The sequence below is a fragment of the Haliaeetus leucocephalus genome, unplaced genomic scaffold (genome assembly GCF_000737465.1).
Source record: "Haliaeetus leucocephalus isolate CR32 unplaced genomic scaffold, Haliaeetus_leucocephalus-4.0 Scaffold217, whole genome shotgun sequence".
NCBI lineage: Eukaryota > Metazoa > Chordata > Aves > Accipitriformes > Accipitridae > Haliaeetus > Haliaeetus leucocephalus.
In genome coordinates, this window is record NW_010972653.1 from 10,928,278 (window position 1) to 10,956,167 (window position 27,890).

The 27,890-nt window shown below is 37.9% G+C and overlaps 1 protein-coding gene across 1 annotated transcript in view; it reads left to right on the top strand.

The window, feature by feature from the left end:
• Positions 1-27,890, top strand: part of SH3YL1 (SH3 and SYLF domain containing 1) — a 46,770-nt gene that overhangs the window by 11,846 nt on the left and 7,034 nt on the right. The window contains exons 6-9 of the mRNA XM_010566758.1: positions 2,104-2,232; positions 4,253-4,397; positions 5,090-5,162; positions 5,887-5,943. Of these exons, the coding sequence (XP_010565060.1) occupies positions 2,104-2,232; positions 4,253-4,397; positions 5,090-5,162; positions 5,887-5,943 (404 nt within the window). The remainder of the gene's footprint in view (positions 1-2,103; positions 2,233-4,252; positions 4,398-5,089; positions 5,163-5,886; positions 5,944-27,890) is intronic.

Consider the following 27,890-nt stretch of genomic DNA (forward strand, 5'->3'; position numbering starts at 1 on the left):
CTCTACTCCAACTTCCTGCTCAAGGCAAGGTCTGTTATGACTTCAGATCAGGTTGCTTGGGCCTTTATTCCAGTTGGGTCTTGAAAACCTCCAAAGATGGAGACTGCTTAGGCTCTGTGGCAACCTGCTCTACTGTTCAACTGCCCTCATGGTGAAAAGTTTTGCCTTACATCCACTCAAAATTTTTCTTGTTTCAATTTATGTCCATAGCTTTTTATCCTTCCACCATACACTGCTATAAAGAGCCTGGCTTCATATTCTTGATTGCCTCTTCATAGATACTTGAAGGCTGCTGTTAGGTTCCCCCTAAGTCTTCTCCAGCCTTACCAAGCCCAGTTGCCTCAGACTTTGCTCATGGAACATATGCCTCCTTATGCCTTTTTTTTTTTAATGATGAAGCTTATACTGCAAATTTTTCATCTTTTCTGATGAAATAAAAGCATAAGATGATAGCTATTCCACAGATGAGAGAGCTCTGTGGATCAGGGGAGGGCAGTGAATGTCATCTGCCTTGCAAAGGCGTTCAGTATGCTGTCCTGCGACATCTCTGTGTCCAAGCTGGGACATTGTGGCCTAGGTGTCAGGGTGGGGAAGACTAACAAATAGGTGAAAAGCCAGATCATCAGGCTTGAAGAATAGTGGTAAATGATTCATGTTGTACTCAGAAGCCAGGTTTCTCTGGAATTCCTCAGGAGACTCTTCTGGGACCTCTCCTGCTTGATATTTTTATCAGTGACCTGGAGGAACAGATGCAAAATATCCTCTTCAAGTTTGTGGATGACACCAAATCAGGGGATGCAGCCAGTATACTTCAGGGTAGGGCCACCATTCAGAGCAATGGACCTAGACAGTGTAGAGGAAAGATCCAACAGGAATCATGAAATTAAAGAAGGACAAATGCTAAGTTCTGCACCCTTGGTTGGATGAACTCTCTGCAGTTATGTAGGCAGAGCCTGCCAGGCTGGGTAGCTGCTCTATTGAGAAGGTGCTGGGGTCCTGGTGGACAGTAAGCTGAGCCAGCGGTGCATCCTGACAGAAAAGGCAGCAGTGTGGGGGGCTGCATCAACAGAGCTGTAACCAGTAGATAAGGGAAGCAATTGTTCCCCTTTACTTGGCACTTCATAGACTATGGCTAGAATATTGTGTCCAGTTTCGGCCCTGCAGTACAAGAAAGATGTTTACAAACTTGAGTGCACGCAGTGAACAGCTACCAAGATGACCAGGGACACATAGCATGTGAACAATGAGGCTGGGGGAGCTCAGCTTATTTAACCTGGTGGAGAGAAGATCTTGAGGTCTTCTAAGAGGCTCATTTCCAACAGGGGTTCACAAAGAAGACAGACCCCAGTTCTTCACTGAGGTGCCTGGCAAGACAGTGGGAGATGGTAGTCATAAATTGAAACAAGGAAGGTTCTGACTGCATATGAGAAAAAAAAATTCAACACGAGTATAATTGAGCACTGACACAGGTTGCTCAGAGTGTCTGTGGAATCTATATCCTTGGAAGTCTTCAAAAACTGGCTAGACAAAGCCCAGAGCAACCTGATCTCAGTTTGACGTTGTATCCATTTTGAGCAGGAGGTTGGACTAGCTGACTGCCTGAGGTATCTTCAAACCTAAAATATTGTGTGATCCCATGTAGGGCAAAAATTGTAATCTTCCAATTTTATTGAGGTCTGATAAGGCCTTACTTGAAATATTTTGTGCTGGTTTGGGCACCATAAAATCAAGGAGGATTTGGATATACTGATTGGAAATCCAAGTCACCACAAACATAATCAGATAATTTTAAAATGTGATTAAAGCATGGGTTAATCATTTTCAGACTTCTGAATGTGGAGCATTCACATAAGGCAACATTGTTCTGTGGTTCAGAGGAAACCTCATCAAACAACTTCATTACTTTGTACTGGGTCTTGTCTGAAATAAGAACTGAAAATGGATTTCAAGTCTGACCCACTTGAATATATTCAATAGAGTTTGTAAAAACAGAGGGAAGTGAAACTCTTGATGACTTTTGGTAGGATTAAAATAAAAAGACAATTGCTGTTCATGTTGCAAAGCCATATTGAAGAATGTCAACCAAAACTTTTTTCCTTCTAGAAACTTAGAAGGGGATGTTGCCCTGAGAAGCTCTGCTGCTGTCTATACATACTGCAAATCTCGAGGACTGTTTGCAGGTGTATCTCTGGAAGGAACCTGTTTAATTGAAAGGAAAGAAACAAATCGCAAGTAAGTTCTCTTCAAGTCTAGAAGATTCAGTGTAGGCATAGTGACAAAATGAACTAGGACGCGTTCAATTTGGAAAAAGTTTTTTGTGAGAACATACTGTGCTGAGTTTAGAGTTTCTTGAGGGGCAGAGGTTTCTTCAATTTAGACATCTTGCAATGGGTATTGAGATGATGCTGAATATTTAGAGATTATATATCTGTGGTGGGTTGACCTTGGCTAGCCACCAGATGCCAACCAAGCTGCTCTCTCATTCCCCCCCCTCAACAGGATGGGAGGAGAAAAAAATATGACAACAAGTCTTGTGGGTTGAGATAAAGGCAGGGAGATTACTTACCAATGACTGTCTCAGGCAGAAAAACTCTGGACTTGGGGAAATTAGTTTAATTTATTGCCAGTTAAAAAGAGAGTAGGATAATGAGAAATAAGAACAAATCTAAAAAAACCACCTTCCCCCGACCCTTCCCATTTTCTTGGGTTCAACTTCCCTCCCAACTTCTCTACCTCCTCCCCGCCAGCAGTACAAGGGGACGGGGAATGGGGGTTACGGTCAGTTCATCACATGTTGTTTCTGCTGCTCCCTCCTCCTCACACTCTTCCCCTGCTCCAACGTGGGGTCCCTCCCATGGGAGATGGTCCTTCATGAACTTCTCCAACATGGGTCCTTCCCACAGGCTGCAGTTCTTCATGAACTGCTCCAGCATGGGTCCCTTCCATGGGCTGCAGTCCTTCAGGCACAGACTGCGCCAGCATGGGTCCCTTGTGGGATCACAGCCAGGAAACTGCCAGCAAACCTGCCAGCAAACCTGCTCCAGCGTGGGCTTCTCTCTCCATGGGGCCACAGGTCCTGCCAGGAGCCTGCTCCAGCACGAGCTTCCCACGGGGTCACAGCCTCCTTTGAGCATCTCCCTGCTTCAGTGTGGGGTCCTCCCTGGGCTGCAGGTGGAGATCTGCTCCCACCATGGACCTCCCTGGGCTGCAGGGGGACAGCCTGCCTCACCATGGTCTTCCCCACGGGCTGCAGGGGAATCTCTGCTCCGGCGCCTGGAGCACCTCCTCCTCCTCCTTCTGCACTGACCTGGCGGTCTGCAGGGCTGTTTCTCTTACATATTCTCACTCCTCTCTTCCATCTGCTGTTGTGCAACTTTTTTCATCTTCTTAAATCTGTTCTCCCAGAAGCCCTACCACCGTCACTGATGGGCTCAGCCTTGGCCGGCGGTGGGTCCATCTTAGAGCCAGCTGGCATTGGCTTTATTGGACATGGGGGAAGCTTCTAGCAGCTTCTCACAGAAGCCACCCCTGCAGTCCCACCCCTTACCAAAACCTTGCCATCTAAACCCAGCATGATATTGTAGAAGACAGGTGTTGAGGAATTTACTGAATAATGAGAAATATTCTTTTAGGCCACTCAAAACAATCTGGTTTAGAGCATCACTGAGTTTGAGAAAATACCCAGCTTACGGAATAGTGCTTCCTTTGTGCAGCCTATTAATTTTAAAATCCAAGGAAAGGAACCTCTGAGTGTCTTGCACTTAAATGTTCTGTTTTTATGAAAACTTTGATTCTGCTAATATCAGCAAAGAATAACACTGATTTTAATGACAGCATGTCAGTAACTTTTAGATATCTCCATTCATAAAATTGAGGTTCCAGTGTTTTCATTAAGGAATTTTACTGCATCATTAAGGAATCTATTACAATGTTTTGCAAAAGTGGTGTGTGTTTCTTCCGTTTGCTGTGTGATTGGCTTTCAAGTGGTCTAGCTGATGCATACCACCTGACCAGGAACAAAATACTACTGGTGAATAATATTTTGAAATAAGGTAGTAGGAAGGCATTTAAGTCTGCTACAATTACTTATCATTGCAAATTTACAGTGTTGAACTATTTCTGTCATTTCTCAATAGATGATCAGTAGGAGAAATGCAGGGCCAGGGACGGGGAACATTTGCACAAGATGAATTTATCTAGACATTGAAATGTAATGATGATCAAATACCTGGCATATTTTCTTTTGTATCAGGTTTTATGGGCAGGATATTCGTGCTAGTGCCATCTTGCTTGGTGATGTGCCTTTTCCTGCTCAAGCAGAAGATCTTTATGAAACTCTAGCATCTTTCACTGAAGTATATGAAAATGAAGAGCAAAAAAATAATCCAGGAAAAGCTGTAAGAGAACAAAGAAGGGTTTGTGCACCTCTTTTTCACACAGGCTTTTTCTGTTCCTCAACTGTTCCTAGGCAGTGGTAATGTTGATGTTCATGTGGCATTCTTAACTTCTATATTGGATGCTTGAAGGCGTAACACATTGCAGATACTGCATGTGAGTAATACATTCATTCAAGCGTTGCCGCAGTAGGCTCTTCTGGACAAGAATGTTGCTGGTTTTGCTTTGCATCCTCCAGAATAAAAAAGTATATCTTTGTTTTTATAATAGTGCATAATCAAATCTGAGGCAATGCTTAGAAAAGTTTGTTCAGCTATTCCTAATCCAGTTAATCTGCAGATAATGAGCATACCAGGTTTGATGTGGATACTCCTCATGTTTCTACTTTTTCTGTCTTCCATTCAATAACATTTACAATATAATACTAAGAGTGTAGAAGATGTTTTCTTGTCAGTGTTAATGTTACTGATAGACAGTCATTTACTTTCATGTTTGTTAAACCCATGGTGAATTACTTTAGTCATGTGTATGTCACTAGTTCTTTAGTGTGCTTCTCAAGTTCATACAATTTCAGTGGAGAAAGAGTGATTTGTATTTTTTTTTTTTCAGTGTAACTTGATATACCTCTAGGTTCTGAAGTTACAATCTACTTACAGGTGTGATGCAATTTTTTATAAAAATTTATACATTTTAGGTAAATGACCCACCTGCTAGACCATCATCGAGACCAGAGCCACCTAAACCCACTGTTAGACCAACACCACCAGGTTAAAAACATTTTGATAATAATTAATTTATTCTCTATATAAAATTTGAGTATTAAAGCTAATGAATATTTTGTAATTATTATAGTAGCAGCTGTCTCTAAAAATATTTTGTTAATGGTCTTCCTTGGGCAAACACTAAAAGCATGTTGGGATAGTGCCATGAGCAATAAAGGGTAAAGGTTTTGTTTGTTTTATATTAACAAAGCTTTTCTCTCTGACAAATTTGCTATAGAAATAGTGTTTGTATAGTTACAGAAGCATGTAATAGTTCAAAGGAAGCATTCATGTTTATTGGATACGTAGAAGCCCCATGGTACGATGAAACTTCTTAGTAAAAAAACCAGTCCTACTAGAAACTGCTAGTCCTACTGCTAGAAACTTCTGGTTTCTAGAAAACTTGGTTTCTGGTTTAGGTTGTCATTATCTTTTAATAGGTAGAGGTCTTACAGTAGAGCAGAGGAGGAAGAGTTTTGGCTCTGTAACAGTTTGTCTAACAAAGTGCTTGTATTGAAAGTGAGACTTTACTTCGCAGCTCCTATTGTTAACTTGATTTATTTCCCTGAACAAGGATATAAGGCGAAGTCCTTATTTCTTTCTTCTGTACTGTTCCTTAGATAACTGCAATCGTTTTATAACTATTGAACATGGATTAGAAAAGCAGTAATGAAATATAACAATATATGTTAGTATATCATATAACTTGCTACTTTATTTTCTCTTTCAGCTAAAAAGAATACAAACAAACTTTATCCTGAACTTCCAAATGATTATGCCTCTGTGGGTAAGTACTAAGCTTACACATATTTTATTAACACAGCGTGGATTCTGAGAAGTCCTAGAAGTTGTTTGGAAGACATCTAACAGTATCTGGCCATACGTATTTTTCTTTATTGTCCATGTGTCAAAATGAGATTCAGGTCTTGTATGCTCTCCTGAAAATATTTCATAAAAGTGAATCTTATTCCCTGGCTTTACATTCCAACAATGATGTCCTTTTTCTGAACAGCAAAAGTTCTTTTGCTTTATTCAGTGAGCCTGAAAAATTCACTGAAAGTAGTAAAACTGTTTTATGTTACCACCTAATTGAAGTGAAAAAGAAAGCTGATATAACAAGCTTGTGTCCAAGTCCTTATGCAAGGTACTATAACTCCTGTTTTAATTAAAAAGTGCTTCCACAGGTCATATCTGATTATGCTGGCATAAACACAAGTTTCCATTGCAGTTATACTCCTTGAGGTTTTTGTATTGAGTTGAGATAACTCTGCATTATACTACAAAGATACTACTTGTTTGTTGTTCTATTCCAATTCTCTTAAATTTAAAGCCATTTCAGCTCTAACGGGAGACACCTACTCTGTAGTATTTGCAGTGTAACTCTTGAACTGTGGGGGCCATCATCTGGAAAGTTGTGATCTGATAGGAAGAAATTTTGTTATAAAAACGGTTATATTCATTTGGCTGCTATAGTGTTCTCTTCCACCAGGAGTCCTGTCTTTCACAGGTGAAAGACTGGTAGCTGTTTCAAAGTCAGTGAAATAAATTATTTCTCCTATGAAATATATTGTTCATTTGATAAATAAACGTTTTAGTGGTCTCTGCTAGGATCAAAACGAAGACCAAGGCATTCCATATTACATATATACATATATATATATGTTTATACATATGTGAATATGTACATGCATTTTCACAAATTGCATGTATTGCTTCAAAAAAATGAAACAAAATATCTCCTTTTTACTTTTGAAAATGGAGCTAAAATCAAGCTTGATAATAGAGCACAGCAAAAAGTCTATTTCAGGCAGAGTACTGTGATTTAACACAGTATTTAAACTCTGAAGGCCAAAATCATTGTATTTTTCATTTCTTGGTTCATGTAATTGGAGATTTTCACTAAAAATTAAGGTAAACTGATATGTGTCATTGTCTTTACATTCTCCTTCATATGTTCTCTCCATACAATCTGTTAATGTGTGTGTCTGTTGAGGGCACCAACATAGGAGGATCTTAAGCTGAGCTGTTGATGTGACGTCTGCGGATCAGACTTCCTGAGAATCAAAATTTGCTGTTGTGCTGTAGGAGTTTTACCAGGAAAAGAATGATTACTCTAGTGATCTGTACTCAGTAGCTGTTGTCCAAAAAGAAAGAAAAGTTGGTCTTCTGACCATTAAAACTAACCTTTCCCAGTCTTAAAAAAAACCCTGACCAACTAAGAAGAGTTTTCTAAAGCAGTAGGGAAAACTTGCACACACGTTTGCTATATTAAAGGGAGTGTTCTTCCATTCAGGTGCAAGTGACAAGGTAAAAATTTTCCAGAGCCATCTGTTGATGGCTTTCAAGATTCTTTGAAATTAAAATATACTCAATCAGTCTACTACTGAGGATTCCTAATGATTTCTAGAAATACACGAGCTTATCTTTGAGAAGTGCAAGAGGCAGTAGGATCTTGTGTAAATGACACTTCCTGCAAGAAATGTTATCTCATGGTAAATTTTTGTTCACCTTACAAGCTTGGCATGGTATATTTTGCTTTCTGTTGTGGATTTTATTTCCATAGGTAGCAGTTCAAATGCTATCTGAATCCACAGAAGTACTGTATGTTTCTAAAGGCTAAATAATTGTTCTTATCACAGGGAAAAATCAAGGTTGAAGTCAGTTCCCCTGAGTGTCTCAATACTGTAGCCCACATGCCTGTTGATGGGAGGCCGGGAAAGAGTTGCAGTCCCTTTCACAACAGTAACAAAGGGTATATTAATGCTGGGTGATGAAATAGAAGGACCCCCTTAAGGCCATAACTCCTGTCAGTAATCTCTTCCTGCCTGTTTATAGTCCAGGTGATTTCAACAGAGCTGCCTAGCAGCTATAGCTCGTACTAGCCAATCTTTATTGCAGGATTAGTTGCTGCAATGGATGTTCTACAGTGATCTGAAAAAAAAGGTTCAACATTTTTTACATCTCTCTAGTTTTTTTTTAAAAAAGGGTTTAGATAACTAATAGAAGAGTGCATGAAACTAATCTATAGGAAGCTACATTTTAGGTATAATGGCTGGTGCAGGAGTAAGTTTTGATGTTGAGCAACAAGCTTGTCTGCGTTGCCAGTAGTAAGGACTTGCTTTTGGGCGGGGAGGGAGGAGGTTGGTATTGTGTTATGAGGCTTTGGTTTTGCAACAATTACAAAAGTAGTAAAAAGATTGAAACATTAATTCTTCTCATTAGATGGAAGAAGAGCTAGACTTGTGGATGAAGCATTTTAATTATTTTATGTAGACCTGAATTATCTAGATAGGTAATGTAATATAACCTATTTCAAATGCAAGAAGAATGTTAAATGGAAAACGTGTTTTTCTAAACTGATAATGTGATACTTGAACTCAGATGCAAGTAGATTGTTTTCATGTAACTGAATAATACTTAAGGTAATGCATTTGGTTGTAAAATGAGGTTCAGTAATGCTTTAAAATGTTTCCAGAAACTTGGGAATACCACAGATTTTATTTAAAAAAAAAAAAAGTAATTTGCAGAGACCTTTTACAGTTCTGGGAAAAAAAAACCCAAAACCAACCCATAGCTGATACAGTTATTGTGATTCAGTGAAGTATGAAGTCTCTACAGTAGTAGAGGTTTTTCTAGAGACTGTTCAGATAAAGAAATTAGATCTGCTTATGAGTATGAAAGTTCATGCCTTCTCCCTTACTAGAATTAAGGATTTGTATCTTCATTTTTCTACTTGTCCCCTCTATGTTGTATAATCTAATAAAAGGGCTGACTGTCTTTCCAAGCTTTATTGCCACAATCTAGCTTTACTTTATCTGGATAGAAGGTTTCTGCAGAGTTCTGTACCACATCTGTAACATAAATGACCCATGGTTCTTTAGTGGACTACTTGGGCATTGCAGACTCAGGAGAAGTTTATTTTATTAGGACGGTTTTTTTAGATACATTACGTTGATAGTTTGTCACACTAGAATATCTAATCCTAGATGATAGTTTTTCATTTGTGTTATGATTTCTAGTTGTTTCTGATTGGGATTCTGCCATGGAACAGCAAGTAACCGAAAATGTAGATAAATGGTTACTTGACTTACCTGTCTATCTTCCTAACAGTTTGCTGAATAATATACAATTCTGTAAATGTTGCAGTGGTGTCGTTTCCCAGCTGAACTGGTAACAGCAGGAGTAGCAATCTGCTAGTAGAAGCAGGAGCTAGGTTAAAGTGAATGTTGGTGAGAACTGAATCATTAACAGGCAATTTCTTCAGAATCAGAAGTCAGTTATTTTTTTACTTCAGCTCAGCTAATCAGAAAAGGACTGGTTCACATGTTTGCAAAAGAATCACTTAAAATTTCTAAGATGCTGAAACAATCAGGAAACAGACTTGAGGCAGGAATGGGGATGAAAATGCAAAAAACTTTCTTCCTTCCAAACATTATTCTTTCACTGTTCATTCACAATTGTTGAAAATCATCATGGGCTTGAGTGCTCTGGCCTTGAAAATGCATACTTGCTTAGTGTTTCATTCTGCCTCTGCTCAGTAAAGTGTTTCCTTTCAAGAATGTTTATGAACAAGAGGGTGGGTCTCTGGCTACAATACTGTAAGACAAAATGTTCATTGTAAACACAAAAGCAGTTCTTTTTGTAACATTGCAAGTATTTTGTCATAATTTGGAGAAAGTAATGATGCTGTTTGCATCTTTTTAGCAGTCATTTGCTTAGGAAACTCATAAGAACTTGTGCTTGTAAAGCCTAAGTGTTCAAGGTTTTTTTTTTCAGTTTCTCTCAGAAACACTGGCTTTCTTACCTTCCACAAGTACTGGAACTAAATATTTTTTCATTTAATTTTATCGTGTGTGCCATCTTCTTCTGATTTTTGAACTGAATAAATTACCTATCTGCAGACATTGAACTCTTTAAGACTATTGTTCATAAAACCATCACACCCAAACTCGATTACAGTAGAACTTTAAAAAAAAAAAACCAACAAAATATGAATTGTAACTAGTTTTTTCAGCAGAAACTTTTCACTTTGAAAATAATATGAAAATATTAACAGATTGTTACTACCTCGTTAGGCATATATTTGTATTCTTCCATACTGAAAGAAGTGCTATGTCAAGCCTGATGAAGACAGAGGCAGATGAGAAATTTGTCACCCTTTTTAAGAAGCTAAAAAAACCCTCCTTCCTTCAATGATGGTTTGAGTGATTTGTCAACCTCATTATTAAAAATTCATGCCTTCCCATATGAATTTGTCTGCAGCTTTTAGACAATGATGTTTGTTGTGGCTTTCTTCACTATATTAAAGAGCCCTTTCCTACCCAGAGGGGTTTTTTTGTTCCACTCTTGTTCCCTTTGAGACACTTGTGCTGTAATCAAATCGTCTTTTGATCTTCCTTGATCTTTCTTTTGATTGCTAAACAGATTGATGAGCTCTTTGTCATAAGTCATTTTCTCTTTCCTCTCAAATTTTAAACAGTGCTACAAATAGCATATTCTAAGATGTGAGCTCATTGAGATCAATAAGATTTGGGCTCCTAAAAGCCATAATGAATTTGGACTAAACTCTAGTCCTTACCTTTTTTTATTATTTATTTATTCATTTATTTATTTTAACCTTCTTACGTACTGCTACTCTATGTTAAAACAGTTGAGACAATATCAACCTTTTTTGATTAGGTGGTACCATGAAGTTGTGGTAAACTCTGTGTTAACTAAATCCCTCTCAGAGATGCTGCTTTTCATGGTTACGGTTCTCCAGGAATCAGGTCTGGCCCAATTCTCTATAATTTTGGAGATGATCTCAATGTTTCTTTCTGTAATCTATGAATGCCAGATGGTTCAGTAGATCTATGAAAATCTGTTTGCTGTGAGAATTCAAAGACAGATTTTCATTCCTGAAATGTATTTTGTCAAGGAAACTTGACGGTCTGTATGTGAATTTCTTTTTGTTAGTACGTTTTGGGTTTTTTTGTGGCCAGTTAAAAATGTAAATGTTAATTAACACAATTATATGGACTAAGAATTCATAGACTGCTTCTTAGATAAAAAGCTTTAAAAAAAAATCTGCTTTGCATCTCTCTGAGGGCAATAGCATTATTTTTACTGTGACTTCACCTCCTGTTTCACTTATTTTAATTGCATGTCTGTTCGGCAGTTCAGTTTCCATCTGACTTCTATGATCTTGTTATTTTTAGAGCTGCTACCCTGTGGGATAGTATTGATCAAATTCAGGGAAAAAACAAAATATAGCCTGGAATGTGGACACCATTCTAACTCGTTCTGCATTAATTCATACTTCTAATTACGTGTACTGCTGAGCTTGTTTAAACACAGTGTAGTGAAACAATGGAATTTTTAGTTAGAGCTGCTGGAAGAGACCGTCACTTTATCTGCTTGCAACTTTAAAATAGGTTTGCTTTGCTAAATGTGTATTGAAGCAATCACTTCATTTTTCTGATACGCTTCTTTTAACTTAGTTTTAAAAAAACTAGTACTATTTTAGAACAACTCAAATTTAACTGGAAATCTAACATACAGCTATTTATATCAGCTATGCAGTTCCACATTTAGAAATACCCACTGACAAAAAAATTCTGACAACTACACTATAAGAGAAATGTAAGTGTGCCCAAATCTCTTCTTGATGAGCAACTTCTGACTTGGGCATTTTTATTGTAATTTTTGCTTTTCCTTTGTTGTCAGAAAGTATATGCTTAAAGTCTGTCTTTCTAGAATATTGTCAATATTGCAATTTTTGCTTCTTTCTGTCCTCAATCAAGATGATTTAAAATGGTGTCTTCATTCTGAAGAGTCATTTACCAACTTGAATTGTAGTAAAAATGAATAAAAAGCTTTTAATTTTTAGTTAAGTAAGGTTATAAAATGTGTTTTGTACCATGCTATCTGCATAGACCTGGAAGGGAGAAGGAATCCAAAACCTGTTGTTTTTAAGGATGGAGGAAGACTCTGTGGTTCACAATGAGGGGAAAAATGCATTTTGCTTTTGAACTGGAAATTAAATTATCCACAGAAACATGATTTATTTGTGTCACTGAGACTGGCTGATATTTCAGAAATGTTAGCCCCAAGTCATTTTCATAGGCATTAGACTGTACACTTTTAAAAGTCTATTCATTAATGAGGGTATGAGAACTTGGAGGTAAATAATCTGCTCCACCTGATGGAGTGCTGATAATGGAAGCCATTCTTTCAGTTGAATTTCCCATATTTTCCTGTGATATTTCTGTGCTGTTACTCACTCCTTGTAGATAAGGAAGTTAACTAGTTAATGAAATTGTTCTCCCATTGTGTGTCTTCATGGGGAAGGGGAGTAGGAATTTTTTATGGTGAATAAAAGATACTGATTTCAATAATTAACTGAAAACTGGATAAATTAATTAAAATAAACTCAGATAAAATCAGAGATGTGCATATATCTTTAGGTGCTGTGGATGTGCGCCGTATATTTGGAACTGAAAAAAAGCTACTTTTCATTCTTCACTTCATGAATTATTCCTTTTCCAAGAAAGGCAGAGATTTGCTGTAGGATCAAGTAGAACTATTTCACATTGTAAGCAAGAACCCTTGGCAAGCTGTGCAGTAATCTGTTCTTTCTATACTATAATTTGAGGAGGAACTCTAGCAGATTATAAACTGTAAAATCAATAAGACAGCTCAGTGTGACTAACAGATATTTATTTTAGAAATTTTTTACAAGGTGAGATAGATGATGTATCTGTCATAATCCTTCATGACATTGTCTACTAATTTAGTAAACATGAAGAAGTTAACCCCCTGGAAAGTAACTAAAGTACCTTTTGTGTGTGTGTGTGTTTTTAAGAGTTTTAGCTAAGCTTTGTCTATTTTTGTGTTTTTCGTGGCAAGGCTTGTGACATGTTTATATTTAGTTACTGGAAAAATAAAACATCCATCTGGTGGTCCCCCACAGTATTAATTTTCTGGCTATTATGAGCTCTTTCTTAATACTAACCAAACCCAGGAAATCCCAGGAAATTATTTTTGAGACTATTTTTATCCCTGATTCACTTTTACTAGGATCACACTATTACTATCATGAATGTAATAAGTCAGATAATCAAGCTGCTTATGGCTTATGTTGTGGCAAGCTGAGAGGAAAATATGTAGCATGCAGGACTTCACTGGTTATACCGAAACAAATAACTTGCTGCGTATTATCAACTAACTCAAAATACAACAAGGCACAGAGAGATTGAGGTCAGACATGCTAGGATGAAATTGGGGTCTTTCTGATGTATGTATGCATTGGCAGAGAGCTGTTATGCTAAATAGGAACCAGATATACTGGCATGGGAAACAATATTTTTTCTTGGCATTTTTTAATGGCTTGGAAAAAAATTGGGAAATTAGAGCTAAATCATAGGAAAATCCCAGTGCAATCTACGCTTATTTTTTAAGTGTAAAGCACCACTAAGGTGATAATTCTGATTCATATCAGTTAAAATGTGGAATGTTCATGTGAATATACAAACGTTAAATGGTATAGGTTAAAGTCTTTTATCTGAGACCCTTGTAAAGCATGCAGCTTAATGTTTTAGCATATTTATGAAAGATATGTTTAGAAAGTTGTTTCAAAGTTGTGTACTGCATTAGATAGTATTTTATTTCTGTATTGTTCAAGTAGAAGGACAAAAGCAAGTTTAAATTGCTTTCCCATCAATCTATCTAGAAAAGCCATTGGGAATGTGGGACCTTCTGCTTCATTAATACTAACAGAAGCCAAACAGGACATTTAAGTACCTCAAGGAAGTGACAGATATACAGGATTTCTATCCAGACTGCAGCAGAATGCCCTGTGCTTGATTGGCTTGAGGTGAAAGATAACACTAACCTAAGAAATGGAGGTCGTTTTGCAGCAATGGTAGGGTGACGCTTTACGGATCCATCTTGACAGCAGGGACAAGAAACTTCATTACATCTTAAAACTGCGTGTTTGAGAACATCCTGACCTCCACATAGTCCCCAACACTCCCCTTATCTTTGGTGAAGAGGCAGGAAGGAGATGGGAGGAAATGCTGCATATCTATTCCTGGAAGGATACCGAACATCTACTTTATACTAAGTGCTAAGGGAAGACTCTGATAATACTTTCCTTTCTTTGGGATTTCATTAGTTTTTACCCTGATGGAACAACCACTTTAAATATATTTTTCCATGAGCAGTAAAATTAAGTGCCATGGTTCCCCAAAAAGTGATGTGTTCTTTGTCATGGAGGGACCTCAGGTCCTGCATCTACCTTGGCTGTGCTGGTTCAGCATTACATCATGCAGATCAGCCAGCTGATTGACCTAAGAAGGTCATCCACATTTTGTGGAAAAACTGTCAGTTCCTGAATAAGAAATAGGAGGCCTTGCAAAAATAAATCAGTAAGGCAAACACTGATATAAACTGAATTAGTATGGCAAATAACTGTTCTAGAAGTGGTGTAGTAATGCTTCTCACTTTTACAAAAAGATATGGTTTCAAGAAACTTCTTATCTGTTCATGGGGAGGCCTGGCAAGGATTTCATTGAGGCTTCTCTGGTTATAAATCCATTGGGTTTCTCTTTCTCATTAACAATTTTATTCCCATATTAGGCAACCTTTACATACTCTTTTTCCAGTTGTTTTTTTCTTTAAGAAGCTCAGCTGGAAACAACCTCTACTCTTGTAGGAAGTGTGGAATTGTGGAAAGGAAGTGAGGTATTATTAATTTGTTCATACACTGTGAGAATTGCACCCCTCTTCCCCCTTGCCTCTCAGTTGTGCATGTTTGTGTTTTTAGCAGATCCTTTGCTATTTAGCAAGGAAGGTGTCAAAAGAAAATAAAAAATAAGAAAATAGAAAACTCTTCTGTTAAGGAAAAATAGAAGGGAGAAACTTGCTCTGCTACACAATTTCATGTATTGGTCCCTGCCATAAGGTTCAGACTGTCTCTTCCCTACTCCTTCCACCAGTTTGGCCATTTGTCAACTATTACAGAAGGATGAGGAAGAATTTGAGATTAGTGGTACAGCTAGGTATGGGACAGCAGAGAAAGTTTGGAGGTACTGTTGGGGGAAAAATCTGCCTTGATGTTTGTTGCACATTGGACAAATTGGAATTAGTGGCTGAATCCCATCTGCAAGCCAGAATTTACTCATATTTGAACTAAGGGATGTTTTTGGTTTTTGGTGGTTTGTTTGTTGGGTTTTTTTTTTTTCACAAATGTAGTTACTATAAGCTTTTTCTTTTGAAGGAGCTCCTACACATCCAATATTTCACTTGACCTAAAAGCATATGTAGCATTGCATCTTGTTCATAAAATTGTGAAGAATACCATCAATACCACTCTTAAATTTTAACTGAAAATTGAAGAACTGTTTGCTGTTTCATTTCATGAACTTTATCATAACTGTGTACTTTTTGACCTGGCTGATGTAATGAGTATTCAGCAAAGGTTGGCTGTGCTAGCCTGGGAAGTGTAATGTGAACACAGGTTGGGTGATGGTGGTAGTCCAAGATGCTTCGTCCTCATGAAGGTGGATGTAGCAAGTTGCAGAGTTTGCACTGATCAGTTTAGGCTCTAGTTCATGGGTCTGTGCTGTTTCTAGCTCTTATTGAAGCTGTTCTGTGATGAAGTAGGGGTATCTACCTTTCTCCTGCCAGTTTACACTGATCAAATGATACAGGATTGTGTCATGGGATACTGTAAGTGGAAGTACAATTGCTTGGGTCACCATTTGGCAGAGGAAGGGAACATCTGTTGAATACCTTTTCAACTTATAAGCTGATGGAGCCCATGGTATAGATAGAGTTAATAATGGCTGTACTGGTGGTAGAGTAACATAACAGCAATGAGAATAAGTAATTGTGGCAAGAATAAATCCTAGCATAGATTTCAACAGCCCCTGAGCCCCTTAACCCAACTAAAGTTAACAAGAGTTTTCTATATATTGCAGGTGTTCACATAATATATATATATATATGTTATCATTAAAGTGGTAGACTTTGTATTAAAATAGTTAGGAGATACTTGTCAGCCTTTTTTACAGAAAGCAGTTTCTGAATCTTTCTCTTTTTAATGACTTGAAATTTCTTTCTGCTTTTCATCTAAATTTATTCTTAGCAAAATTAAATGGGTTTTGTCTCATGCTTTCCTGTTTTTCAGCTAAAATACTTTTCTGTCTTACTCCTTTGCCTGGTAGTAGTAACCTCTTTCATCTGAGTTTTATTCTGTAAAGCTCATTTTCATTTCCTCTTGAAAACAGGCTTTCTGTTCCTGGTCATCCTGTTCCTCGTCCAGTTTTAAGCATTGGTGATGGGTATTGTCAACAGTACTTCAGATGAGGCCTTATACAATAATATTATTTTGTATGTTTCCATATGAGATACCTCTTTGTCTCATATAATTTTATTATTTTTAACCATTTTTTCTAACTAGTGCAGAGAAGTTTTTCTCCATGCAAGGCTGAAAAAATCTTCAATCAGTATTTCACAAAACATTACCCTAAGAAACTGGCAGAAACTATATAGAATGAAGTCAGATTTACTACTTTTTTTTTTTTTTTCTGACTGTAGGTTGTTTCCCAGACTGGGGTAGAGGCTAAGACTTATATTAAGTGAACTAGCTTATGTGCCAATAACACATTAGCAGAACTTTTGAATCTGACAGTACAGAGATTTGAGAAGCAAAATGCAGAGACAGGGTATTCAGGTTGAGATGTTAACTCAGTATGTGTAGAGGAAACATGGAGAAGCTTGTCAACATAATAAAAGATCTGCAAATCATTCCTAAATGCTCAGTTTGACCTGAATAAAACAGTGCTCAGTTCTCGTTACTGTACTGTACTTTTCAGAATATGAAGGTTATGCTTAGCATTGCATCTCAGCTTTTGCATCTCAGCTTTTGCAGTATGATTTTAGCACAGGCATTATTTGCATTAATGTAGTCTTGAACATAATAAAGCCCTTGACACTGATATAGTTTATTTGACCATTTCAGTTTGAATGAAAATTTAAATGTTTTTTGAAAAGGCAGAAAAATCTAAAAACTAATCAGCAAAAGTACTGTTACGGAATTGACTCTTGCAAGCAGGAGGTGGGTTTTTTATATCCTAAATATCAAATACATCCACAGATGCTTGACAAAAAAGGCACTTCTTTAATGCAAAAGCTGAGTGTGCTGAAACAAAGATAGAAAGCATTCCATCAGCAGATGAAGATGATGAGCCAGCATGTTCCCTAGTAGGCCAGAAACTGAAAAACAGTGAAATATTTCATACTGAATGAGCTTAATTTGCACAGTAACTTAAACTTCAAATATAGTCAGGTCTGTTTCAACCACCAATAAAACCACTGGTTTTGTTTGCTAGTTGTGACACAGTAGTGACACAAGTTGTTGACATGGAAGCTGCTTTTAAATGGTCCATTTCCAGCTTATGTGGAAGAGGTCAAAAATACTTTTTCTGGATTTTATGAGTCTGTTATAAAAATGTATGTAATACCTCCATTCCATGCATACAGATTTGCAGCTGATGATGAATTTCTTATTTGTTGAGGCTCTGGAGCAAAACTGAGAGTAGCATACCTTGTACGGAACACCTGTGGCTGACTTTGCTTTGTACTGTCTTTAACAACAGGTATTAAACATGGAATAGTTTTTTTCCAGCCACCATTTCTTTGTTAATGGAGAACACAGTTATTAAGTTATTCTGGAAATCAGCTGGAGGGAGGACTTTGTAACACTGGAAACCAGGACAAAGTACCTAGTTGAAGTAATACATAACATCTAGCTCTGCAACTAATTCAGAAAATAGGGTTTGCTGAGACAGTTCCCATGGAAGTGGAAGAGGGCTTTACATTTGGTTTTGCACTCCTTCCCAGGACTGGGGTGTACATTTAGCACCAAGAGGTATTAAAGAGCGTAGTTCCTGGAATGTTACAGGCCTTCCTTGATATTATCCAAGGTACCTTGATTGTTTTGAAATTGCCTTAAATCTACATCTGCTGTAACAAAACAGACATCAGGTCTTCTGGATATAGGATGCTTCTTTGCCTGTAAGTGATTGTAGAATGGAACAAGCAAACTGGTGCCCACCATCCCTCTTCAGAGCGGGTTTGTGTAACTGATAGCACAAGTAGGCATTTGTGTGGGCATTTAAAGGGTACTGCTTTACTGCAGTGTCAGTGAAGCTCAGTTACCCCAGAAAGTCCATCCTCATTTTTTCAGTTATGAAGAAGGAATTGTTTTCAGATTTCAATACTGAATTTCAATACTTTGAGAATCTTAAGAAGCTTTTTTTCAGAAAGTAGACAAAGACAAGTGGTTTTGTTTACTTACCCAAAACAAGCCATAGCTAGTGGCAAAAAAACAGCTAAGGCAAGAGATTATTTGTTCTGAGCGTGATTTGCTGAATATCATGTCTCCTGACCTTTGATCAGATGAGCATTATTGGAGATTAATTGGATCAATGGTGGCATATGACATACTTCAAGTATCTGTACAGAAAGATTTATGCTTATATCTGATTATAGCAGATTAGTACCTGTAGGTATAAAATGTCAAATCTGCCGTGCATATTTAGGCCTTCCCAAACATCTGTTCAGTGAGATCTGAGGTTGTTGTTTTGTGTATGCTGAGGGTTTTTTGAGGTGAGTCTACATTTAAAAAACAAAATTTAAAAGGCCATTAAGGAAATTAGTAGTTTAATGTTGATAGGACATTTGAGATTTCACTAGTAAGATTGAACAAATACTTGGTTTGTAATTTGTCCAGAAACAACTAAAATGAAATTTGTAAGTGGGTATATGTCTGTTCTGCTCTAGAAGCTGAGATAAAACCCTTTCTTCTTAGGTTAAAGGCTGAGAAGTGTGATCTAAGAATATGCAAAATGAAGCACATTAGGTTGAAAAAAGAACTGATCTGTATGCTGGTGTGATTCAAGAACTGAAATTATTTTCATGACTTATAGTATTTAGGATACAGTTGGGCTACTATTTTTCTTTCTGAATGAGAGTTGCTCGGAGACTTTCTTCTACGTGGGCATTAGCACATGTAATATTTTGTTGCCATACAGGACCTGGAAAGTTAATTTCTTCGTAGAGTCCCAGTGTGTAACATACTACAATATGCTTGTGCTTTAATCCCTTTTCGCCAGCCCCCACTGGCTGATGTTTTATCTTGTCCTGAGAGAAGAAAGCCATGACATCTTTTAGTTTACTGCCCTCTTTTTCTCTGTGTAATAACTCATATGGCACTTCCTTTCATCGTTTCTCTGACTTCCATTACTTCACTTCCATCTTAAGTCTTTAAACACGGACCAGTTGTCACTTTCCAAAGATGATGCTGCTTTAAGGCCTATCGCCAGGTATAGTGAATGATGAAGCCTGAGAACAGACGTTGCCCAATAAGTACCCAGTAAGTGAATCTTAACTTTATAAGGTATGTTGTTTCTGTTTATCATGACTTCGTAACCTAGGTAATTCGGTAATCTGCCTTAACTTCTGTGCAACCTACCTGCGAACGTGAACACAACATCACCTTTTTGGGTCTGAGCCCCAACTTTGAGCCAGAGTTCACATTACCTAAACAATATTTGTTAGAAACTACTGACGAATAGTAAAGCTTCAGGATTCAAATATCATCAAAGCATGGACTATTAATTGCATTAAACTTCTACATCCGTAAAACATTACAAAGTATAAGTATCTAGTGAACTATACCTAATGAGGTCTTAATCTCCAAGATGCCAGTTTTTCAAAAGTCACATGGAATAAGATACTGTATCCGTCATGTATTTATTATTGCACGTGGTCATAAAGTGGATATTTTGAGGCAATGTTGTTTCAATATTTTATAACATCACTCTGGAAATATTTTTTTCTTTATTTACATTCTAGAAAGTAAATAAGCCAGTCCTTTTTAATAAAGGAATTACATCATGTATGCAAGAGGTTTTTAAATTTGAAGAAATATTCAAAGTGGTAGTCATATCCTTTGCAAGCCATATATTTTCTATTTCAATAACAGAATACTGTTTTCTCTTGCAGTTTTCATCATTTTGATTGCTTTCTAAACTCTGATTTGAAAAATTAGTTGTAACAAAAAAATTGTTTGTTGTATGTGTGCATGTAGGTAGTAATAAACACACAATTATGTACATTTGTAGCTTTATTTCTTTACATCCTAGAGTATCTTTTTCTGTGTTTTCAGAGGTAATCTCTGCATTTTTTTACTGTTACCATAACATAAATGAAATAGTTTCCATTGTTTTGTTTCTAAGGAGACAAGTTTAGTCGGATACATACATGCTTTCAGACAATGGAACTATTTCTAAGATTGTCTTAGAATATCAACCAAGTGTGCCTTCAATTGTTTCTTTGTTCTAACTCATTAAAGTATGACTCATTAGAATTATTATGATCAAAACCACCGTTAATTCACATATCTTGAATTTAAAACTAGTACTCATTCTTGTTTTAAAACTCCTACTTAAAAGCAATTACAAAATGTAATAGTGATGTAAGGCACGAGATCCTTAAAATTAAAGGACTGAACAGCTTGCAGGAAACTGGCATGTAGGAATAATTAGTGGTTTCCTCAAAAATCCAGCACTGAGCCTTACATCTTTCTTCCACACACTCCCTCTCAGTTCCCTTCCAATGCTTCTTTGACTGACCTTGACACAATTCACCTAAGAAAGAAAATCTCTGTGGGGCATAACTTTCTGTTCATAAGTTATTTCATAGCTACTGTTTTACATAATAGTTCAGAAATAGACATAAAATATAATGGAAGCCAAGAGGATAAGTTTAGATGTAGTAAAAGGTAGATACTTCCCAGTATGATTGATCACATATAACCAAGACATCGGATTTGCCTTGTTCTTGAAAAAGGTGCTGTATCACTGAGACTATTAGTAGTTTCAGCTTCATAATTCTTTGGAGAAGAGAGCTGAAGAATTAGCATTATATCAGACAACATGCCATCCAGTTTCTCTCTTCATATTGGTCATACAGCACACAATTAGTGCTTTGACTTCAACCTAATTAATGCTGTTCTCAACTGTTTTCTAAATTAATATCAACAGGTCAGTTTTAGGCCTGTTTCTGTAGTCTCTTTGAAATAGCTGCACCATTTAATTCATGTGCTGGTATTTCTTCTTATGATCAGGGAACAGATAAAGGCGCTAATCAGAAAGACATCTTTATTTTCCCTCCTAACTTTGCATCCCTCTAGTCTTCTGTTTGCTAGCTTCTTTTTTTTTTTTTTGTCTTCGGTAACCTTGGAACAGGTTCCATTATTGTACACAGAGACTTCTCTCCTTTCAAAACCTACTAATACTAAAACAGTTTATAAAAACTGATGACTTCTTTTTGGATTAATGTTTGTCAAACTAATAAGTAACTTCTGTGTTCAGTATTGTATTATGTTGAATTCTAATATGGGTCTGGGTTTAGAGTTCTGGGATTTGGTATACATCCATTCATATTCAAAATATATATCTTTTTATATTGAAGTTTCTTTAAATTATGTGCACATCCCCTTTGTTTTCATTTCTCTCAATCTTCATTGTTAGTTTTTCTAACTTCATTATCATTCTTCCAAATGCATTTGACCCCTAGCTCTGTGATGTCTAACTTTATCACCTATTCTGCAGCTTTGGTTCAGCTTAGCCTTCAGCTAAAAGGGTGGCCCCACTACGTCACTAATACCTCTCCCGTTCTTGTACCTCAGCTTTCTGTGGCTTCCAGTTCCTCCAGTGTTCTCTGCTCTCCTTCCCCTTCCATTTTTTCTTTGCCAATGTCTTCATTCATGGCTATGTCTTCATCAAAAAATCTGTTCTGACAGTCTCCTGTGCTGATTCATCCCAAATATTTTTTTTTTCTTATTTTAACATTCAGAAATAAATCCATGATGTCCACAAAATGAGCTCTCTGTTCCTTTGGTTCTGTCACCCTTCTATTTAAACAGCTCTGCACTTAATGGTAGAGTGTGAGAAGTCAAGTTACTTACAAGCCTCTTACCTGATGTTAATATTCTGTTTACTTATTTTTAAGAAAAATTAGGTTAAATTGAATAGATGTGGAGAAGAATTAAGTACAATGAGTGGAGCAAGGAGTCACTGTTATGAGGTAGCTAAGTTATTTTTAATGTAACAGTCTGAAGGTTTAAAAAACATTTTTTTACTATAAAAGCATAAGGAAGGTAAATCCCAAGAAAGAAAGGTTTCAGCCAAAGGCCAACGTTGACAAAAAATTAGAAGTAAACTAGTAGTGAACTACTTGAAGCTGGACATTAAGAAAGCTGTCTTACCACCTGGGGGAGTATGACTCTGAAACAGCCTCCCCAGATGACTAATGGGGGCAAAAAGAGGAGTGGCCAAAAAGTTGGTTTAATGTCTGGCAACACACCAGACTCCAACTTAAGGCTCAGAGAATGTGCTTTATGTAGTTACATGCTCCCAGTCTCACCTGGATGGAGGTCTTCTGTTACTAGACCATTCTTAAGGTCCTAGCCAGTGTCTGTCCGCTCTCACCAGTCCATACTGGATATCTTTCAGGAGGATACTGATACAGGTATGATGGTTCTACTCGTCCTCAGCTCATATCTTCTCAACTTTATAGCTTTCACAGATGCAGAAGATTCTCATTCTCATTGTTTTATTCCGTGTCTCTCTATTTGTCCCAGTATCCGTCCTAAATTGTCACTTCTTTTTGACCCTTAAGCTCTCAATCTCATCCAGCAATATCTCTTCCCAGTGTTAGCATCTCATCCTCTTTCATCTTATAAAGCCCATAGTTGATCATATTGCTGATACCTAATCTTCTTTTGTGTTGTCGTTTTGGAGTTCTTCAGTACTGTGCTGGACCCTCTTTAAAGCAGTTTCTCTTGCACCCAGTTCAAGCCATTGGCTCTATCTATGCTGATAAATTAAATGTTGCCAGGGAATGTGCTTCGGCACTGAAACTTTATAATTTGTTTCATTACATTTTTAGCAGGTTCCTGGTATGATTTTGATCTGGGAAAGGTAGTGGGCTGTCCTTTGGAAGTAGTTGTAGTTTGGAAGTTAGCATGTGCCAGAGACTGTCCCAGTAGTCAATATGAATGAAGCTACTCTGATTTGGAGAGGTGGAGTTTAATAGCATGCACAGGGCCAGACTGGCAGTTGGCCTTGGTACTGCTCCATTCACTGATGTAAATGTTACAGTTACTTCCATGTCTCTGGTGACCTCTTTATAACCACGTATTAGAAATCCCATTACATCCTCCCTTAACCTGGTAATAGATTAATTGCCATCTTCTGTCTTCTTTGGTAATACTTGTGCTCCCTGAATTCCATTGCTGGGCTCTCTCTGTAATTGCCTTTATATCTGTGTTTCTAGTGTGTCACTGCGAAAGTGTCCTTATCAGCGCTCTGTTTTTCTGTTGAGATCTCCCATCTAGCTATCCTTTGTCCCTTTTCATTTGCTAGATAACATTTTCTGCAGACAACTCATAACTACCTTTGTTCCAGATCCATCTCTGCCTGCCTTACCCTGGTACTCCTTTGTTAACCAATTATGAATTCAAGCTAAAAATGATCAAATAGAATCTGAAACTGCCTGTTGCTGACCACTGCACAGCATGCATGAACTTCAAGTTGAATTTCTTTAGAAGTTCTCACTTTCTGAGCAAGGAGTCCAATAGATTGTTTTCTCAATACCATTTCAAAGATGTAACGTTTTCTTTGCATCTCCACTTTTGTCCAGGCTTTGGTCCTGTTATGACTCAATTGTTGCAACATCCTTCTCTCTGACCTTTGCAAATTCAATATTCCTTTACTCTCATCTAGATTCAGTTCTTGCTTCAAACTTAATTTCCTGCCCTATCACTTTGCCTATTCTTTACATTCCTCCATTGACTCTCAGGTTAAGTATGTCTTTGAGTTCAAACAGAACCAAAAGCACTCCCTGCCAGATCCAGCTTTCGTCCCATTCTTGTGAGTATTACAGATTGAACTTAGTGATTCACATATGTACTTCAAACCCATTTCTCTGCCTGCCTTTAGGCATCATTGTGGCCCAATGCTGCTGCGTTCCTCAAGTCAAAATTTTAGGTCTTTAGTTCTTACTATCATGAGCCCTAGCACAAATTCAGAAGCTATCCCTGTCATTAGTAGTTACCCTGGTGCCTTCAGAATTTACTACATGCTATTTCCTTTGCCCACCCCTTGCCTTCCACATTCTAATGCACAGTGTGCTGGATCCAGCAGAAAATGTATCTCTGTGGTGCTTGAAGTTCCTACCCAAAATATAGCTCAATGAGCCTGAAGTCTGAATGCCTGAATATATGAAGGAGGAGGAGCAGGCAGCAGTAATCACTGTAGGAACTGGACTGGTTCAAACCCCTATTAACAGTGAGTGCAGAAGCTGCATAACTGTTGCTGACTGGATTTCGTTCTCCTAGTTCCACCCTTAAATCTGACTTTGACTGTAATGCAGTAACTTGCATCCACCTCAGAATTAACATTTGTTGCTCTTATTCTATGCTTCACCTGTCCTGCAAGGATCTAATGTTATCTTTTAGTTTCCAGATATAACTCTTCATTGGTTGAGGAGCACAGCAAAACCAGAAATACCTGTAAGATATTTACTCTTGCCACTTAATGCCTCATGTCATTGCTGATACTGCTTTGTCCACCAATGAATCTTTCTCTTCAGCCCCTTACTTCATTAAACTCTGATCCTCGTCTTAACCCTAACAGTAGCTCGATTGCTCTGTCAGTCCTAGACTAAACTGATTTGTTTTTGCAAAAAAGAACAGCCATCCTAGCTTCTCATGGGACTGCTAGTGAGCTTAGCTTTCTATTACGTATTTGAATTCCTGCTCTCGGCCTAGCTTTATCATCACAATGCATAGTTGCCCTTCTGTCATGGGGGGGAATTAAAAAATGAGAGAAGGGTTCAGATCACTTAAAGAATCACCTCCAATTATATTAGCAATAGAAAAATCATTTAATAGAAATTCGCATAAAAGTGCGACTTCACAGGATTCGTTGGCAAGGTTCGTTCTATTACTTAGTACATGGATAGAATGCACACAGGAAAATTAAATCAGAATCAACCTAAACTTATGTATATAGGAACTGAAAAAATAATAGGGTAAAAGGAAATGTGGGAAAGGGTAAGGGACACCGTCCTGTTGAGTCATGAGGTTCAGAGAAGACCCCCTTGCTTTCTGAACTCCTGTTGGAGTCTAGGTGTGACTGGATCGACTCCTAGTCAATGGTTTATATCTAAAGGGATTACAAGTATAATAGCAGCCTAAAATTCAGTAACAGCTGAATAAAAATCATGACAGTAATTTAAGTATAAATTTTAAATGACTTATAATATACTTGCTATAACTTACTTACTGTAGACTATTCAGCTTAGTGCACACACATGCATAAAGACATTAAGAGAAATACCTATAAGAGAATAAAAGAGAGTAAAAGAGAGAGAAAATTGGTACACCTGTTAAAAATTCCCCTCAAGGTCAGTGAAAATATTCACATCAAATGCTTTGGCATTTGTCTCAATGGGCGAAAGGTCGAGCCTCAAGGAGTGGAGAGAATCAGCCCAAGTCGTGTCGGCTTTCGGCAGCAGACCTCTGATTTTCGCAAACAGGAAAGTTTGCGAGCTCTGAGAAGCGTCCCACTCGGAGGGAGATGCTAGTTACAGCCTGCTGCAGTCCAGGAAAGCTCAAAGGGCCTCATTTAGTACCACTGTTCATAGGTTCGGGAGATGATTGACTTTCGTCATTAACAAATTTCTAGAATCCCAGCTGCACTGGAAAATTCCAAGACTGTTGGAGAATAATTCAAAACATAGATATGGGATGCTCCAGGTTTGTCAGGGGAGGATTGTAATGTCTCAAGGTTGTTATGAGAAAGAACTGGCTGCAATCTCTACTCCCGTCCTGCTGCCTTCACCAGGGAGTGAAGTTCTTGAGATGCACAGCATATCTCCCTGTCTTAGCTGTGTCAGAGTTCGTGGCACAGTCGAGGGTCGCTTAACTGCCTGACTTATTGCACTTATGCTAAGGCCTAGCAAGCCTTCCCGAGTTTGTAAATTTACCTGGAGAGGTTGAAAGAAATGCACCACCACACGTCCTTACTAGACCAGCAGTTAAATAAGTTCTTTCATTATAATTATTAGTTAAAACTCAGTAATGGCCATGCACCATTCAGCCTGAACCCTAATCTTTGCTGTGGGAGAAGACACTTTTGCAAGAAATGTGACACGGTAAGACTACTTAGTTCATATAGCTTAAACAAAAGTCAGCATCAAAGTGCTTTATTAATTCACTGATGACAGATAATTAGCTAGTAATCTGTGAAGTATACATTCAGGATCAATTTGAGCATTACAGCAAATAAATCACAATATTAGACAACTGCAAAAAGTTAATAAACACCTGAGGTTTCTAAAAGCAACCTCCAGAGTTTCAATTGCACTTCCAGGTATGCATGCATGTTGAGTGTTATGTGTACAAAGCTTTACATTCATGCACCTCCCCTCTCACAGGTAGTATGAGGGGTCTATTCTGGCAGTGCAGGTTCTCCTACTTGCACAAACCTTTTGTTGGAGATGTGCATATTGCAGCTCTATGTGTGCTTGTGCAGCTCCCTACAACCCACTGATCCATATGTTGACAAGAAAGCCCCACCATGAGGTCACATATGCACAAAGAGATGTGAGTGCCTACTAGGTGCACCCCATGCTGGCGCTCCCCTGGCTGGGCACAGGCTGGTCACAGGGAGGCTGCTCTGTTTGGCATAGACAGAGATGATGCTGGCAAGGTGACTTCCATTTGTATCAAATTGTCGTGAAAGGGAGTGGTTTGGACCACTTAAAAATCACTTCCAATGGTATAAGCAAAAGAAAAATGATTTAATAGGAATTCAAATAAAAGTGTGACTTCACAGAATTCGATGGCAAGGTTCACTCTATTACTTAATACATGGATGAAATGCACACAGGAAAAATAAGTTAGAATCAGACTAAAATTAGTTATACAGAGACTAAAACTGCAGTAAGTTAAAAAAGATAAATATACAATGAAAAATCGAGTTAGAATTGATTTCTCATGATTTGTACAGAGATGGGGAATGTAAAAAGGATAAGGGAGACCCTCCTGTTGAGTCACGAGGTTCAGAGAAGACCCCCTTGCTTTCTAAACTCCTGTTGGAGTCTAGGTGCGGCTGAATCAACTCCTAGTCCCAGACTTGGTCAACAGTTTGTATCTAAGGGATTATGAGTATAATAACAGCCTGAGATTCATTCAGAGTTGAATAAAGTTCACAACAGTAATTTAAGTGTAGATTTGAAAAGCAATAACTTGTAATGTACTTGCTATAGAATATTCAATTTAGTACACACCCATGCATAAAGGCACTAAGAGATACACATAAAAGCAAGCAAGAGCGGTACACCTGTTAAAAATTCCCCTCGAGTTCAGTGAAAATATTCATATTGAATGCTTTGGCGTCTTTCTCAATGGGTGAAGGGTCGAGTCTCAAGGAACGGAGAGTATCAGCCCAGGACCTGTCAGCTTTCGGCAACAGACCACTGATCTTCACAAACAGGAAAGTCTGCGAGCTCTGAGAGGTGTCCCTCTCGGAGGGAGATGCTGGTCGCAGCCCACAGTGGTCTGGGAGAGCTCAAAGGGCCTCACTTAGTACCACGGCTTATAGATTCGGGAGATGA